At 34.9% G+C, this 19,112-nt stretch overlaps 1 protein-coding gene and 1 long non-coding RNA gene across 5 annotated transcripts in view; both read right to left on the reverse strand.

Moving 5' to 3' along the window:
• The window catches only part of LOC149782746 (uncharacterized), a 130,464-nt gene that overhangs the window by 56,735 nt on the left and 54,617 nt on the right, over positions 1-19,112 (reverse strand). The gene's annotated exons all lie outside the window — the stretch shown is intronic.
• Positions 623-10,864, reverse strand: LOC149782750 (BTB/POZ domain-containing protein 6-like). Its single transcript, XM_089934671.1, has 3 exons — positions 10,846-10,864; positions 7,929-8,172; positions 623-1,640 (listed from the first exon to the last, which is right to left on the reverse strand). The coding sequence occupies exons 1-3, from the start codon at positions 10,853-10,855 to the stop codon at positions 623-625; spliced, it is 1,272 nt and encodes a 423-aa protein (XP_089790797.1). The 5' UTR covers positions 10,856-10,864.

The following is a 19,112-nucleotide window of genomic DNA, read 5'->3' on the forward strand; positions in this document are numbered from 1 at the left end:
CCTCTACTCCAGGGGCGATCTGATTAACGGTATATAGAAAGCGTTTTCAGTCAGTCTGTATCAATCTGGATAATTAATAATTCAAAGTTTCACGCGGTTTAGGTATTATTTTGCCAAAGTGGTAAATCAAGCTTGGTCACTTGAGTTCATAATTGTTTATATTTCACCTTATGTTTACACAGACTGTTAGTTAAACTGAACAAAATACATTATATCATGGTATAAAAAGTATAAATTGTGAAGAAAGCGTTTCAACTTTGTGGGAACAGTGTGCATAAACGGTTGTACAACTTTCTGTACTGTTCTATTAGGGTGCTTAACAGCGTTTTTGACGCAAACAATGTTAAGAGTAGGAAGGTCGTACGACAAATGGAAACGATATTAAATATAATTTATTAAGCAATGTCACACGAGAATAAACATTACAAATCATAATTTGACTGAGTGTCCCTCATGATGTATGACTCTCTCTCTCTCTTTCTCAAAATTGTAAATACATTTAATTATTCATTTTTAAAACTATGACGGCTTCTAGTATATCAATATTTGTACCTTTTACATACCTACTGTTTATTATTATACCTTTATGAGGTGATAAGACTTCTGGACAGATAGATAGCAGTTATTCCAGTCGCCTTCTACAAATCAGAAGCCCCGGAATCTGATCTCCTGGGTCAGTCATGCAGTCTCCTGATAATGAGCTAGATCTAAATTCAATGCATTGTCCTGTTCTCAAGCTCACAACATCTTGACAACGTATGTTCTGGCGACCTTGATAGCTTTGAAAAGTACGATTACCTAACATACGATGGGTAATTGTATACCAAGAACGCTGCAGATAAACAGGTTTATCAAAGAAAATCTCCACCAATTTACCAGCTGATTGTTTTATTTCACGTGTCAAAGATATCATCGTGCGTCGTGACTCGTCCAGTACCCGAACTTCAATGTATGATGTTCCGTAAGTTAGGGTTCCCAAAAGTAGCATGCTCTCTGAACATCTAAATTCGATGGCATCGAAATCTGACCAAGTATCAGGGGTGTGAGATCTTACCACTCGTTCCATTAAATGAAACCTTGGAACTCTCGCGGTGTTTTTGAACTTCGTAGTATCAAGATTGCAACCAGCTCGAAAACTTCTAAAAATATACACCTTTTCATCCGAAGTTAAGATATCGTCTGCAGCCACCTTGTTTGCAAAATACTGTTCATCCATAACCGAAAATCGAATTAGATTCTTCATCCCACCCAACACTCGCCTCATGTTTTCGTTACTAGGTTGTATTTTTTCCCGAGCACACTCATTTCGTGCCCAATCCTTCATCGCTTCATATACCTCTTCCTCCTTTGCCCATAGTTCATCCTGTTTCAGCACCATTTCGACGCACTCTGGTGATAGATTTCTGAATGATGAGTGCTTAAGAACAGAGCTTCCGTTGTCTATTATGAACTCTAGACATTTGCTCCGAAGATCTTCGTCATCATTTTCAAGAGTGTGCTGCAGAACGATACAGACGTTATCAAGACAGACCCTATCCTTCAACCTGTTAACAAGGCTTTTCACGGCGCACTTTTTTGCAGCATACAGTAATGGTAAAATGGATTTCTCATTTGGTTCAAATGCCTCGTAGTAAATATACCTTAAAAGCAGAAATAATATAAAATATATAATTTATACCAAATTACAATTAATACTTCCTCCACAGTTACATCACTTTTAGGCTGACATAACCACAAAAAATCCTTAGTATGATATATTTTCAGGCCATACACTGTACAATGATTTTTTGTAACGATGGTGATTGTGATTGTTGTTCCTGGCAAATTTGTCAAATTATTAGTCGCAGTCATATACAAGTTAATCAAGGAAGCGTATTAATTTAGAATCGATGGATTAAGAAAGGATACGGTTTCGCCCGTTGAGAAGGAAAATTCATATAAACATGTTGTTCAATGTATTTGATATTAATATTTGCAATTAATTTTTTAAATAGTACACGTCATGAAGGGTCTTAGGTTATAATATTCATATTTTCTATTTAATAGATGACAACTTTACAAAATACATTGATAGTATAGAGCGTATGAAGCAGTTTTATGTTGAAATTGTTCATCATTTCCAGTTGTATGATTTATGATTAAATTAGAGTTATTATGGTTTCTCTCAGAGCTGAAATTTATGACAGAGAGTTTTCTTTTCTGAATGTCAATTGACCAAATGCAGATAATATGACATTCAATAGTGTTTTGATTAATGCGATGAGAATATAATTGTACCGGGTAGAGACTTCAGTGTTATGAAAAATACCGTTGGTGATACAGAGGAATTAAACATAACTGCTAAACAAAAATATGACAGATTATTGCGAACTGTTCGATAGATACCATGCAATGAATCTAGTAACACCTAATTTTACACTGAATTCTAATTACAAATACAACATTTCTTGCAGACTTTAATCTACTTTTCTTTCACCCCGCTTACCTTTATCTATTGATGATTTTAAAATATTGCCAATCTGTACTTCAGAACCAAAATGTAGCCAGGTTTTTTTAAAATCTAACACTGCTTTCTTCTTTGATCAGATTATCAACATTTATTAAGTAAGCGCAGATGAAAAATATGCGTCTTTAAATGAAGATATTAATATGTGCACGTAATCCCAAAAGATGCTAAAAGGAATATAACAAATAGCTAAGAAGTATAATGTAAGCTACTAAATGAAGGTAGAAAAATTACAAGTTAATGAACCAAATTGAATCCCAGAGAAATACTACGAAAAACAGGCTCATGAGATTTTAAAGCAGAGAAGTATCGTAGAATAAATCGGGGAATAAAATAAAATAGATAAATGATATTTAAAATTGAAGGGAATTATAAGATGATCAAAACCCAGATGGGTAGAGGGATATGAATAAATTGCAACACAAATTTGCCTCTGAGTAAAACGATAGTACATATTAAAAGAACGCACATGGATGGTCTTAAATATCATCATCTCCACATAAATATTAAAAGCAGAGGAAACCAATACTACAAGAGCAGATATAACAATAAAGAAAGCCATGAGCTAAAGTGTCAAATGAAGATAGTGTGTGTGTGTGTGTGTATGTGTGTGTGTGTGTGTGATTTAGATTTTTAACGTAACCTCAACAATTTTTTCAGCCACATCTCTACGATGCCTGCAGTGTGGCAGTTTATAGTGATGTCAAGCACTGGGGCAACATGCTACATACATGTAACATCATGTCCTACCCAGTCAGATTATCCCGACACCAGGCCGACCAGTCCTAACACTAACCTCTTAATGCTTAGCGCCGAGCGAGGTAGCTGCTAGTACCATTTTTATAAGTCTTTGATATGGCTGGGGCGGGGTTGGAACCCACGACATCCCGCATCCGAAGCGGATGCTCTAACCACTAGGTAACCAGAACGTTAGAGAAATACCAAAAGTCCTTTGTCTGTTGAATACTTTGATATTGTTCTGAACAACATTGTACAGTAGATCCAAAGAGAATTTATGAAAAGGCCATACTTTGGGAAAATATCAGATTACTAGTGAATATTGTTCAAAACGCTAAACCGCTCCGGTGGCCTAGTGGTTAGAGCGTCCGCCTCGGATGCGGGAGGTCATGGGTTCTATCCCCGGCCGAGTCATACCAGAGACTTACAAAAATGGTACTAACAACTGAACCGTTTTGCGTTCAGCATTAAGAGGTTCGTGTTAGGACTGGTCGGCCTGGTGTCAGGATAATGTGACTGGGTGGGACATTATGCTACATGCCTGCGGCATGATACCCCAGTGCTAGACATCACTATAAACTGGCACATTACAGACATCGTAGCGATATGACTGAAAAAATCAAAAATCACATCACATCAAAACGCTAAGGACAAAGACTCCGTTGGTGATCTCTTTTTCATAGGTTTTAAGAGGGCTTTTGATAATTTGAATCATTGAAACTATTTAAGTTTTAATTGCTTTGTTTTGTTCAATCTTTCATTAGATGTGTTAAAATATTTATAATAACTGCATTACTAATAATGGGTACTTTTCTGACTCTTCGCGCAAGAGATTGATGTTCTTCAGGAATGCAAACCATCACCTAATCTGTTTATCACAACGACTGAACTATTTTCATATTGTATAAGAACTGAATTAAGACCTAATCTGTGTATCACAACGATTGAACTATATTTACATTGTATAAGAACTTAATTAAGGGCTATATTCTTTCCGGTAAGTAGTTGAAAAATAGATGTATGGAGATGGCGCGAGAGAAATTATAGATGGATCGGAGCGATTGTGGAATTGACCCATATAGTTTTTCAGTGAGCTCAAACACATATAAGGATTATTACTCAATAGCAATGCATTTTACTAAATAGATTACTTGAGAGGACAATATAATTTTCAAGAAAGACTGGATAAATAAATAGTTTGGACTTCAGAATATGGAAAAACACAAGGCATTTTATTTCTTACTGACAAAGTCCGTGTTCACTAGATGAATATGTCGCCATAAATGATTGGATTGCCAGCATTAAGACACTAATGGGAAGAATATGTATCGTGAATTAGTCATGTTCAACAAAATTGATTCTCCCGTTCATGGTTCTTCTTCATTCATCACCTCAAATACATAAACAAATGGAAACGATATTTTTTTAATAATATTGAACTAAAAATGAAGATATATTTAGTTGGAATATTATTGCAAAAGATTATAAACCGGAAGGCATGAAAATATTGGATTTATTTAAATTTGAACGCATTAAACACAAGCCGTAAAAAAGCTATTTAAATCAAAACATGAAGGTCTAATGGAACATTTATGATGACAATACATCATCATAACTTGGTAACAAACAAGGTTTTGAAAATAACTTCAAAACCTAGAACATTAATAAAATTTTAAGACGAATACTTTCTACATTGTGGTAACAGAAGCATTTTGATCATATCACCTAATGATAATGAACAAAAGATTCTGAATTTTATATTCAGCTGTAATATTCAACACAGAATACGTACTTAAATGTATTTTGTCACAATTTGATGGAATTGGAGAAAATCAAAATGATAATAGCTTTTAAGTCCGACTATATATATATATATATATATATATATATATATATATATATATATATATATATATATATATATATATATATTAAAGGTTACTGCATTTATATCGGGAAATATAAACGAGTTTTTTGGATTGTTATGTATAGCGTCTGTTAGTTTTAAAATATTTTTTATTCCATTTCATGCTATTGCAATGTACTATTGTTTACTGGACTTGATTTTTTTAGAATTAAAATCAGTTCGGTTTGACTTGATTGATTTTTTAAAAAAATATTTCGTTGATGTAAATACCTCATAATAGACACATTGTATCTAGTTGCTGACCTTAAATTCAGTGCAAGTTTTAGCAAACAACTTTTTCAATTCTTTCTCAAAATAAGAAACATTGAGTTGAGTCAAGGTCATACCTGGACCACGTGACGTGACGCACGTGTTAATTCGTAAACAAACTTCTATTTTTTTCAAAAGGGTGATCTCTTGACCTCCATCTGGGAATCTGTTTTGCGTTTTAGTTAGTCTTATAACTGATGTTATGATAAGAATTCGAGCAGTCGTGCCTTAACACTTGAGAAGTCAAGCTGTTTTATGTTGTGACCAGTTTGGGGCTGAATTTTTATTTTCTTCAAATTATTGAATTTCAAGTGATTGTTTTCCCTGGGAATACAAGTGCTCTGATAATTCTTGGACAAATATATTGACCAGAATTCAAAAACTGGAATAATGTTTTCTGTGATTCAGCAAGAGACTATTGACACACCAATACAACGTTGACAATTGCATACGTCATCGCCATCCATCTTGGATTTTCATCGGAAGTTTAACTGTGATTCACTTAGAACTTTTCATTAATAGGACTTGTGTTTTTTAATTCTTGGATTACAATTTTGATTTAATTCGCGATACAGTAAGTTATGTTTCTTATTTTTTTTACTTTGTATCTAGGGAAATAAATTATTTGTTAAATTTTTCAAAGCTTGTTGTTTTCACTCTTTTTTGATACTTATTTTAAGAGCATAGATTTCGAAACAGGATGGAAATACTATACGACCTTGGGAGTGCACTACATCCATCCGACAAAACGAATTCATATTTTCCTATACAAATGCAGTAACCTTTCTATTATATGCTCATTTTCTTATTCTAACTAAGGCTTAATTATATAAACAAAAATACACTACAAGAAACAAAGAAACTGAATTTATGCTGTATTCCAAACTAAATACACAAGCACAGATTCATCACTACACAACATTATTAATGCGCATATAACTCCGCCCAGATAAATTTGAACTTAGTCGCGCGCTAGAAATCACTTTCGAAAGAAAATGGCGTTTTGGTCTACATAAAATTGAAATTTAGAGTCATATTGTGAACAAATGCGCATTGCACAAACAACTTTTTCATTTGGCTGGGATAAATAGCTTATGGTATTTTCGTCGATTCTACAAAATTTCGTGATTATGGACTGGATTTATGTGTGTCAGTTCTGCATGAAGTACATCTGATTTTAGCAGCGAGGAAGCAGCGTGTTGACATCTGAAAGTCTGTTTCTGTTCTGTCATTGAATGTTAGAAATCATAACGTGGGAAAATATGAACTCATTCAATTGCAATTATCAAAAAGATGCTATGGAATATAATGTTTATTTCATTTTGAGTGCAGTAAGGAGAATGTAATTGCACTTGGAATGTAGCCGAAATTACAGTTCAATTTCGAAATGTGTAATCAAGGTTTAGAACCCATGGCACGGATCATGTAATTCGGATTCGCAGAACTAAGAAAGTATATTTTGAGGAAATTCAGGATGTAAAACTGTAAATAGATATTTTTTTGCCATCGTATTACTTGCCAAAAAAGACACGTTTATGCCTTGTCACTTGTACGTTATTTGTAGGGACCCATCATTTTTATGACCTGTCGGGCGTCTATCGCCCGCCTAAATCCTAAACCTTGTATCAAAAAGGTTAACGTGGAATATTGCAGCTGGTATGTGGCAGTGCACGAAACAGCTGCTTTAGTTCATTAAGAAACAACCTGAATCTACCAAAACGTAAATCGTCTACTACATGAGTGTACATGATTTGTTTACGAAGTAATTCCTAATACGCTATTGGGCACACGTGTCGTACAAGTAAATGAAAGATGAAGGCGTGCAATATCGTAAAATATTGCACGATTCTGACACTATAAAGTTAACGGAGACCAAAATGAGCATATAATAAAAATAGCTCGTGTACTCCCAATATGCTATTAATTAAAACTTGTTTGGAACGATTTATCTTACTTCATTTTTGAGGAGTTAATTTTTACGCTTTCGGTACTTAACCTTCTGCATGTACCTACAATGCCAATTTTTCAATATTGTCGTAAAGCACTAATATATATATATATATATATATATATATATATATATATATATATATATATATAGAGAGAGAGAGAGAGAGAGAGAGAGAGAGAGAGAGGTGTCTTGTGGATTTTATCTTTCATACTGTCTTTCTAATCTATGTATGTTAATGCCCAAGATCATATTTAGGAATTTTGAAAAAGATCTTTGTTATTGTATTTACGTATTTAAAGAGTATTGGACCATTAATATTATGTTCGCGCGTGCACGTTTTTAACTGCAATGTTAAGTAGAAAAGGATGATAAGTGGAAAAGAGAAATCGACAAACAAGATCACTAATAATTGGTTTTACATTTCGTTTCACCCATGGAACATAGTACATAGCGTGAGATCTTTCCTTAAGTTCTATGATTATGATCTCCATACTGATTTATTTTCGTCGATAAATAATATTGCATTTGTTATCAAACGAATAATGGTATTAGCGTACCTCAGAAGCTCTTCAAAAACCTCTGGCTCAATATCTGGAATGTTTATTGGCCCTATTTCTTGGGGATGGGACCCACACAACATAGTGTAAAGTACGGAGCTGCGACTCATGAGGACATATTTGTGAGCTGTCACTTTTTGTCTTTTCTCGCCGACGTAGAATGTGACGTCACAAGCTAGGCGGTTTTCCAACATGTAGCGATTGCTACTCAGAACATCTCGCTGTGCCTGCCAGTCAATACCAACTGTAGAGAATGGAAGAAAGTATTGAAGTGATACAAAATTATTATAAACATAGTATATAACTACTTGAAGCTTTATTGTCCAAATCATTTGTAATGTCTGCGTGTGTTAACATAGGGAATTACATGGATGTGTTTGGTAAAAGTGTTCAGTACTTTCAGAAAGGAATATTTGTTTTAATTGGATGCTTGGGTTGCGTTTTGTATTGCATGGCGTGAAATACTAATATTCGGTTCGGAAAGGCTTACTCAACAGAGATAAAATTGTGAAACAAGAGAAACCAATGCAAATTGTGAAATTAGAGATTCGTGGTGGGTGGTCATTAGGTTATTATAGAACAATTAGTTGTAGTATTCAAGCGTTTCTGAAACAGTACAGCTGAAAACAACTGTTGTCCAACGTTCCTTGGAAATAGGGGAAAACAATGGACTTCAAATCAGATTCATGCATGTCTTAGATTCGTTCGGTATAACATCCTATACGTGTAACAGTGTGATCCTATATCGTTAACAAATATTAGAGACTTCTCATTCTATTTTTAGATATGGGCACAAATACGGACCAGACAGTGCAGTTGGAGGGATATACTTTGATAAATGTTAGCCTACACCACGATGGTCTAGTCAGCATGGTCTGTGCCCTAATCAAAACCAACATCCTTCTGTCATGAAGTAATTCACTGAGCCACCGCAGCTCCAGAAAAGGAAACCCAATATGCTGTAGTTTTTTTTAAAAAGATAATTTTTCTATATGTTCTATCCTAAGTAATAAAGATCTCCAGACGTGTGGGTGGGTGGGTGGTTGGGTGTGATTAGGATTTTTATTGTAGCTTTAACAACTTTTCATTCATATCGCTACGATGTCTGCAGTGTGGCAGTTTAAAGTCATGTCTAGCACTGGGGCATCATGCTGCAGACTAGTCCTAACACTAACCTCTTAATGCTGAGTACCATTTTTGTAAGTCTTTGGAGTGACTCGGCCGGAGTTCGAACCCACGTCCTTCCGCTTCCCAGGCGGACGCTCTAAACACTAGGCCTCTCTAGACTGGTACTGAATGAAAAGAAGAGTTAGCAATCCTAAAGATCTGCTTGAAAGCAGAAAACAAAGTATACCAGTCTCCGTGGTAGAGTTCGTATCTGACGCCATATAAAGAGTTTAGTTATATATCTGTCAAACTTTGAATTTATTAAACTCCCAACGGAAAAGAAATAAACATTTAGATGCAAATGAAGTCTCAATGAGCAAAGATTATTGTTTCGTCCATGCCTCCATTTGTATGTAGCTTTTAGTACCATGAGAAAACAGTACAAGACACCCGTTCATGACCTGAAACTAATCCGGAACGTTTCATCTAATGCACATGGAAAGATATTTTTGTCTAACAATATGTATTTCACACACACACACACACACACACACACACACACACACGGGCGTATATATATTTGTATTGACTGTATTTAGGTGAGTGTTAATATCTTGATCAGCAAGCAAGCGTGTCTGCTATGCTTTAATGCCTATATTCACGAACAAGGTCCATCCGTTTTGGGGCGATGTGTCCTTATTCGAGATGGTATTTGGAGTTGGTGAGTGCAGGCTAAGCGATGAGCGATGGTTCGTGTACATCGCATAGTCGGATATATTCCTAGTAGTTGGCGTATTGGAATTCCCTAACCTAGATGATAATATCATTCCTGAATATAAGCTGACTTCATATGATCATGCATCTTCATGTAAGATCCATGACAAGCACTTTCCGCTGTCAGGGCTGGTCGGCCTGGTGTCAGGATAATGTGACTGTGTGCATATTGCATACGGTTGTTATAGTGGCTTTGAAGGGGATGTTGTTGTTGTTATTGTTGTTGGTGTTGTTGTAGGGTTTAACGCCATTTTTCCGCACACGATAGGCTATACATGGCGGCAAGTATTAATGGTGGAGGTAAAAACCAGGGAAAACCCCGGTAAGAACCACCGACCCACGAGAAGCTATTGGCAAGCTTTCTCAAACACCCACATTAGCCGAATCCGAGATTCGAACCCACGCACACAGAGCTGAAATGGCAATGATCCGTAACGGAGAGCGCTTTAGACCACTCGGCCACTCAGAAGGGGATGTCATGTCTGATCATAAATAAAACATTAAATCCTAATATTTCTAAATACCTTGCAAATTGTTATAAAAACCGTAGTGGCGTTCAAAGGGTAAATGGTGCTTAGGGCGACGATAATGGCCGAAAGGGGTTTTGGTACCACAAGACCTCTGGCGCTGGACCAACCTCCCCGTCCGCGCCTCGCCCCCCCCCCCCCATTAGTACGCTACTGAAAAACTGGGACGTAAACTAAAATGCGAATGCCATCCAACTAAATATATCATTATAAAGATCAAAGTCAATCAGGAAAATACTTGCAAAAATGAACGCTATACAAATTCTTTGTTCTGCATGGGACCCGTTTTAGGTCACGCAACTGTATCTGGAAATCCACTACTTTCGATTTCAAGGAGGTAACCGATATTGAAATGTCTTCATATAAATTGTATAGGCAGAGACATTTTGCTTTGTCGAATCTCGTTTCTATTTCGGAAACATACATTTCATTAGATAGATATATAGATGTATGGTCAGATTGTTTTCCGCAAGTAATCAAAAGACTGAATCGTGATCTAACTGGCTTACCTGATGCCATTGTAACCGCTGAAGTGGAATGATGAGGCGTGTTTGATTCATTTCGTATATGGATCAAAAAAGGTTCTTTGTAACCAGTGTTACTGAATTAAAGCAGGATTCTCAAACAAGCAAAGTCGATTATTGCGATAGTAGATGACAAAGATGCCGTTGAATATGACTAGTGTTTGAGTTAATGTACAGTACTACTCTTTGTCACTGGGTAATTAGATAGGTATACATATATTGAAATTTATGTCATTCGTAAATGAATTATCCTTTTATCTCTCGATACGAATTTTAAAAAATGGAACATACATCGATTTTGATATGATTTTATAACATTCTTCTTTACACACTTGAGGAAATAAGATGAAGACAATGTCATTTTTAGTTGTGTGACTTAATATGCCATATATTTTAAGAAAGTCCGATATTTTGTCTCATTGGGTGAGAATCGTTGCTGTATGAAAAGAACAGTGGGCACTGGGGAAAGTACACAGTATGGTCAATGTTGACCCTTCAGGTGATAAACATGTATCCAAATACGCGAGAGACTCAATACCACTTTACTCATCCTATCTGTTCTATACGAAGCATGCCACTGTTCTGAACGGGTTGAATGTCACTAAGCGATCTTGTGGAGTTTTATTCCATGCATGTTGCAAATGATAAAATATGCCCATTATTGTAATACCATAATTCATTATATGGAGTTTTCAAATCAGACACGAATTACTACAGGGAGTTCTAGCTTTTTGTATCTTCCTTTCATAACCATCAATGTCAATACGAATCAACAACCAACCATGAAAGATACATGTTTTCCTTTCAGTTCGCTTACTCTAGGATTTAGGATATTATTTGACTCCCAAATGTAACATTTTGCAGTTTTGTTTTGTTTTGTCGTTTGTTGTTTTCCTTTGTTACTTTTTTGTTATTAATTGAAATGATGTTTTATTACAATCTTGCCGGCCGTATTTACAAATATGGCCAAAATCCTAATTGTCGAGTGACTTGTGCTTCTGTTTGAAAATATTTATTTCCAAATTCTACAGCTGGAACGTTTTTTAAGATTAAGCTCGTTGCTCACAGCAGAAGTTGGGTCTTTAATGAACATTAAAATAATTCGCCTGTGTTATTAATGGAATATTTTGCTTAGTGTGCTTCAGTTGACATAGGTCTAGCCTATATCGACATAAAATATACTTTATTCAATATACAATCGAAATCAGTTTCTACGGGGCTTAATTAAACCCTATGGTCCTACAGATCAATCAAGGTCTAAAATATATTCAAGATAGCTTTATTTGTCTGGTAATGTTTTTGGTCAATTCTGAATAATAAAATAAATAAAAATAATTCAGTTTATTACAGTACGAATCTTAAGCCAGCTGAAACGAGATATAGAGTGCAAATTATCTCTCGCATACTTTACTGTTTGAATATCTTTCACTAAGTTTGCTTAAATGTCGGTCTTTCGATCCATCTCATACGTTTCTCCCTCCATGTTTCTTGCTTGTACTCTTTCATGGTTGTGTTGAATAACTGATTTATGTAGAAAATAAATACAAGCACACATTACCTTTAAAAACTACCAGGCCGCTGAATGTAATGTTTACTCAAGATTTATGCTGAGTTGGTTTGTATGTACATAATCTTCAACAGCAGGTGATAAACTAGGACTATGAAGTGTACACCAGCTTTAACCAGTTTATTAGGTCATTTCAGAGAGGCAATGTACTTATTATGGAGTCACAACAGTGATATAATTTTAATGTTTATACCAAGAAACAACGTACACTCTGATGACCAACAGTGGTTATTCAAAAGTAATTTCATAGGTCTAGTATATGACACTTAAAATGATTCAAAATGTGAACATTTGAAGGAATTATCAAGTAATTAATCGAATAATCAGCTTTCACTAAAAGAAATATTAATAATAAATTGAGATTATAAAAAGTATCCCTAAATCAACTTTTTTCTTTTCAAATTGCACTGCATCATTTGTACTAGACCAATTACATTTCTCTCCGGAAAATATTTTCCCATGTGATAACAGTACTAATGTGTATGAATGTATTCTTCTCTTTATGAACCATTGGAGAGCTAATCATGTATGCTTGTTTCCGAAAGAATATTGCAAATTTCTTGATGTAGGAAAGTTCCAGAAGTCTGTTGAAAGCTGCTAGTCGGTGAAATCTGAAAGTTCTGTTTCACTTAATCCAGAATATGATGTTCGACACTGTCATGGAGGTATATATTCAGTCTCAGAAAAGTAATTCTTTATCTGGTGATGACGTCTGCTTCTATTCACATGCAAGTATTTGTATATTACAAATTTCAAATTACTTTTTAAATGGCTTAATAAAGACATTTAAGAGGTAGCCTGGCTGTTCTGAGAAGGTTTCACTAGAGATGAACAGTAAATTTGTTTTCATTCTGAGTTTTGACCTTGACTATATGCGTGTGACGTTAGTCGTATCGATAAGACCTGGTTTAATATAATTGGCGTAAGAACTTTATTTTTTAAGAAGTTCATATAATCAGCGAATTTGACCATTCACCAGAGAGACGGTTCTACGTGTCCAGATACATACATTTCATTGCATATTCGTGTTTAATTCATTAAGGTTGAAACTTATGCATGCAAACATTACCAGAAAATTTAAAATAACGACTTGTCTTTGACCATTTCAAAAAGACAATAGTTCCAGATTACCTAACTGCTTTTTTTATAAACAAGTTAAGATAAGCCAGTGTTATAAAAGGTTTACTTTTTCTGTATTTGCCCATACAGTAGTGCCTTCGAGAACACTTTTAAGTTTAGAGGAATGTCTGGAAATACAAACTACAAGAAGGTTGTGCGCAGAATGTTTTAATTTCTAGCATCTTTGATTCAGCACGAGGAAATTATACGGAAGTGCCTTAACATTAACCGGTGGACGGATTTTTAATATTACTGACATTGCTGTCTAATAATATAATATGGTTCGAAACTGTTTAGGGCATTTACATAAGTACAACATGTTTTGCTTACCGACCTTCTATTGTTTGAGACTAGTTACATTTCGTATTTCATTAAACAGTGCCCCAGTTACCATTATTCGTTACCTCACATCGCCAATGTATTGTTAATGTAAACTTCCGAAAAACCGTTGATTAATGTTGCTGTAGGGACATTTATCTCGATAAAACGCAGCGAAAAACATACTTTTGATTGTTTAGAACGTTTGTGCTAACTTCAGCCAAGATGTATATGTGTTATGTAATTGGGTCAACCAGTGCAACAACTAGTTTTATTTTGTAAAGAGCTAACAATGCTGTGTACAGAAAATAACTGTAGGATCCTCATTTTTTTCGCGCATAAGTTTTCTTTTTATTAAGTTTCTAGTAAATATAGCCTCAGTAGCGCACTATATTTTCCATCTCTAGAAAAGAGTGAAAAGCAACAAGCTTTGCAAAATGCCAAAATAACAATTTCCCAACAACACAAAGTGAAAATAAAAAGGAACTTACCGTATTGCGAATTAAATCACTAAATAATCCGTGAATTGCATTCACAAGTCCTGAATATAAAAGTTCTGAATAAACCTTTGTAGAAATCCAAATTAAATGAAAGTGTTGATGTGCTGACGATAACCATCATAATGCCGATGTGCCAACAGTCTTTTGTTTGATCATAATAATGGAATCCGAGAATTTATCCTTTTACGTGTATATGCATAGTATATAGTCTTCTACTTGACCTCAGGTCACAATTGGTATTTTCTAAAATAAAAAACTCCATTACCTATGGAAATTAATCTTGTGGAAGGGTCCTAATGTTTACAAGCTAAAATCATAGTTATAATTAGAAATCTATAACTAAAATTATATTATAGATCCTTGACTATGTCAGGTACACCAGGTAAATTATACATTTAGCCATGTATTAGCTGTTTACAGAATAAAATACAAAATTAAAATTATTTCAGGTCAAGTAGAAAATAAACTTGATTTTGGACAAGGTTAAGTCCAGCATACAATGATACACTACAATAGCATATAACGAAGAACACCCTAACGAACAATGCAAACTAAATATGCCTAACAATTTGTTCTTATTCTTTGCTGCGTATATGGTTGCTGTGAAAATGAACATATGCAAACTTCTCTTTCTCCTTAAGAAAAAGTAACAGCTCTGAAATATAAAAATAGCTGAATAGTAATATTATAGAAAACTAAACCTATATTACAATTTTAGAAGTAGACTGGAGAAAAAAGTTTGAATGGCTTCATCGTTGCCCTCTGTCTCTCTATGTCAGTCTAATTATTACCCAAGTCCGCGACTAAACAACACCCGTCGCCTTGCCTGCACACACACGCCATATTCTATCACTAATAAGCACACATCACCAAAAAATGATGCTACTTAATCGGTGTTATATGCACTCGTGCGTAGCAGACACACTCGCATGACGACCTCGTAATTATAAATAATTTTTTATCTAACCTGTATGATAGCATTATTTGTATTAAATATTAATTATGTCTACTATTATCAAGCATTCTTCAATAGAATCTAAGGATATCACTTTCCGTCCTGTCTTTCTGTCTGGCGTATATTTATAATTCTCTCTCTCTCTCTCTCTCTCTCTCTCTCTCTATATATATATATATATATATATATATATATATTCGACGATGGGTAACATAGTTGTTATTTATTATCTACTGGAAATCGAATCTGAGATCTGGGTCGCAAGTTACCACACCCATCGCTTTGCCTGTACGCAGCAACTGCAATACCATCTCGACTAACCGCACATCCCCTAATATAGGCATTCATGTGCAGCGGCCACACTAGCTAGACGACCCAGTAATTAAATTTCAATCAAAACAGACTCCATTGATGTTTCATTTCTATAATTTTAGGAAAATATTTTCTTGCTTCCATTTTATTCAGTTCACAGTGGTGGACACTTACATTTGTTTCATGAACGTTCATAGTTAGAGTTCGTGTAAATTTTGTTTCAATGTTCTATCGATAAGTTACATTTTTTACTGCATTATCAATTGCTTGAATTGCAGAAGATAAATAGTCATTAGTGCAACTAAAGTCTCAGAAACATATAAAAAAGACATTGAACTGGCTCCCATAATCGATTCCAAACCTTGTTGATTGGTCACACAAACAACCCTCTCCATTAGCGCTTCGGCGGCCTAAATGGTTAGAGCGTTCGCATCGGATGTAGGAGGTGGCGGGTTAGAGCCCCGGCCGAGTCATATGAAAGGCTAGAAGGGACATAAGTCTGCTGGCATGAGGCCCTAGTGCTATACATCACTATAAACTAACACACTGCAAACATCGTAGCGATACGGCTAAAATTGTTAAAGCTACGTTAAAAATCCAAAATCACACGCACACTCCATTACGTTCTGTAGATGCGAGTCACCAGGCGCAGATAACCCAGTCCAAATCTAATTAATCTCCCACACAAACAATTGTTCCATTGGGCAATTTAGATATGAGCAAACTTCAGAGTCAAAGCCAAAACCCAGATGAGACTTTTTTTAACGGGAGTAGCGCCTTGTAATCGCTTAAAGATGGTCCAAGTCCACACATAGTGAATGAAGTCCACCATTTAGCATTCTAGGCATGCATTAATATTGATATTAACTTTAAGAATCGTATAAGTGATTAAGAGTAATGAAACAATAATGTTAATCAATACAAGTGCTAAATATATGAATCTGTTTTTGCTTTCGAATAATTTTAAGCATGTCTTGCAGGTGTACTAGCTACTGCTACACACCATCACTTATTGATTTTCGGAGAACAGAAGATAAAGTCTGTGACGATAACGTTGGTACGCTACAGTCCACTGCAAAAATATGTGTGATCAAACCTTTCGTCGAATCTTTATTCATACAATTATACGTTGAACGAAACGACAGAAAGCATTATATTTGTTTTCACAAACTGATTACACTGTCATCGATATTCGGTTTCACAAGTTTACAAAATTTAAATTAATAAATACAGAAATGCTGACATCAATAATTCTACTTCATATATTTATCTGATCAAACATATAGCAGTCAGATTAGTCTGATATTCTCAATCTTATGTGCTGGATGCGAGTTTTAGGATAAATGTTAAAATTTTACTTTCTTATAAAATGAAACCTGTATTGTTTTTTTTCCCCCAGAGTTACCATTAATTCTCACAATATGGTTAAATGCTTTTATCAATTGTTGCATTCCAATAAGTGTTTGCTGTTTTGCTAATCTTACTGGTTTTTTTTATTATCTCAGTCTGGCTATATTGGACATGTCGTCAGCGCGCTAGAACTACATTTAAAAAGAAACCATTGTTGTCATCTGATGTGCCTGACGGAATGTTATAACATCAAACAACAGATATATAATAAAAATACAGTCATAAAGTAATTGAAGGTCTCCCGAACATTGATAGCACAATACAAAACATTTTGACACACATACACACACATACACAAGCCGAGCTATTTGATAATCCAGACACAGGCAATACACATCACTGGCCACACAAAACCAAACTCTCTCAAGCACTACTGCAAAGCCGGCAAAAACTAGAAATCTGTTACATAATTTCCATAGTGATAGCAACACTTGCCATATTTCATGGACAGAAAATATAAATTTCCAAGACAGTCGTGAATTAGACATTTCCTGATGTTACTACACACTTTGTTAGAACCGTACCCTGTCGGCATTTTCATATTGTACTGCACAGTATCGTACCACTGCCTACCATAGAACGTTTTCCAGAGTATAACTGATGAAAGTTAAAACTTAACCGTTTGAAAGATATTAAATATTAATTGTCGTTTTCATATGACATCCATCAATTAAATGGGATAATACATAAATAATATCAAATGGTTTTATGTTTCTATTTTCTCATGCGTAGAATTGTGTACTTGGAGTCGACAGGTCACCCATTGCCCTCATTAACATATTCATCTTAATGCGCAGTATGAACAAAATGCAAGTGGCGCAATACTTCCAACACATAACAATAACTTTTTTTTTCCTTCTATTCTGCCTTTTCTAATAGCGACACACACACACACACACACACACACACACACACACACATATATATATATAGCTAGGTTCCACGGAGATAATTATTCAGAGTTCATGTCAGAGAATTCTTAGTCACCATCTAATCATAATATATCCTGTCCGGTCATACACTATATATAAAAGCCTTATTAGAAGTTGGAAAGGATGTATCAACAATTGAATTTTTATTAGGATTGGTTAATATGGTTCCATTCATCTCGAAGTAATTCCTTCGTTGACAAAGAAGAAACAAATAAAAAAATAACTGATTAATAATTAATGCACCTTTTTGTTTTTAAGTCCTTGCGGTAAAAGAGTCAAATAGTATAAAAATAAATATTACTGCTTGTTACGTTCCTCTTATCAACAAACACTCACCGTGTGAGATCATTTCCTCCATATTTTATTGTTAGGATCTTTTAATAATTATTTCGTTTCCAAATTCACTTTCGTGCTAACCATTGAGGAAACGAATAAGATGTTCAGCACCCCTTTAAAACCGGTCAAAAACATCCGGCTCAATATCCAGTACATTTATTGGTCCATTTTCTTGGAGAAGGCCGCACAACATGGCGTAAAATACAGAACTACAACTAAAAAGAACATATTTGTGTGCTGTCAGTTCTTGTCTTTGTTTGCCGATGAAGAACGTGACGTCATGAACCACGTGGTTCTCAAACGTGTAGCGATTGCTACTCAGAACATCTCGCTGTACCTGCCAGTCAGTATCTGCTGTAGATAATAGAAGAAAATATTAAACCGATACACACTCATTATAAACACGGTTAACATCTACGTAAAGCTTTATTGTCCAAATCGTCTTTAATGTCTGCGGGGTATTAATGAACTGTTCAATGTGGCCTAAATTTACTCAGATTACTATATATCCGCAAATACAAAAAGAGTTAGTCTCTAAATATTTAGAAATATCTGTTCAGAGAAAATTAAAATAGATTCACCTGTTCCTTAGTGCCAGCAGACATTAAAGATGACGTTGAGAATAAAATATCCTACACATAACCTTACAACGTTTGTTTCAGCGTTGAATGTAGTGTTGTTGCGCTGAATTTAAGTATACATCAACGCAGCTGTGGAGTTCTAGGACAATATGGATCAAAATTATGTTAACACTCATTTGTTCAATATCATTAATTGTTGCAAAGAAAATAATGAGGAAACAA

The sequence above is a fragment of the Sinohyriopsis cumingii genome, chromosome 15, assembly GCF_028554795.1.
Source record: "Sinohyriopsis cumingii isolate HCF-2022 chromosome 15, ASM2855479v2, whole genome shotgun sequence".
Classification (NCBI taxonomy): Eukaryota; Metazoa; Mollusca; class Bivalvia; order Unionida; family Unionidae; genus Sinohyriopsis; species Sinohyriopsis cumingii.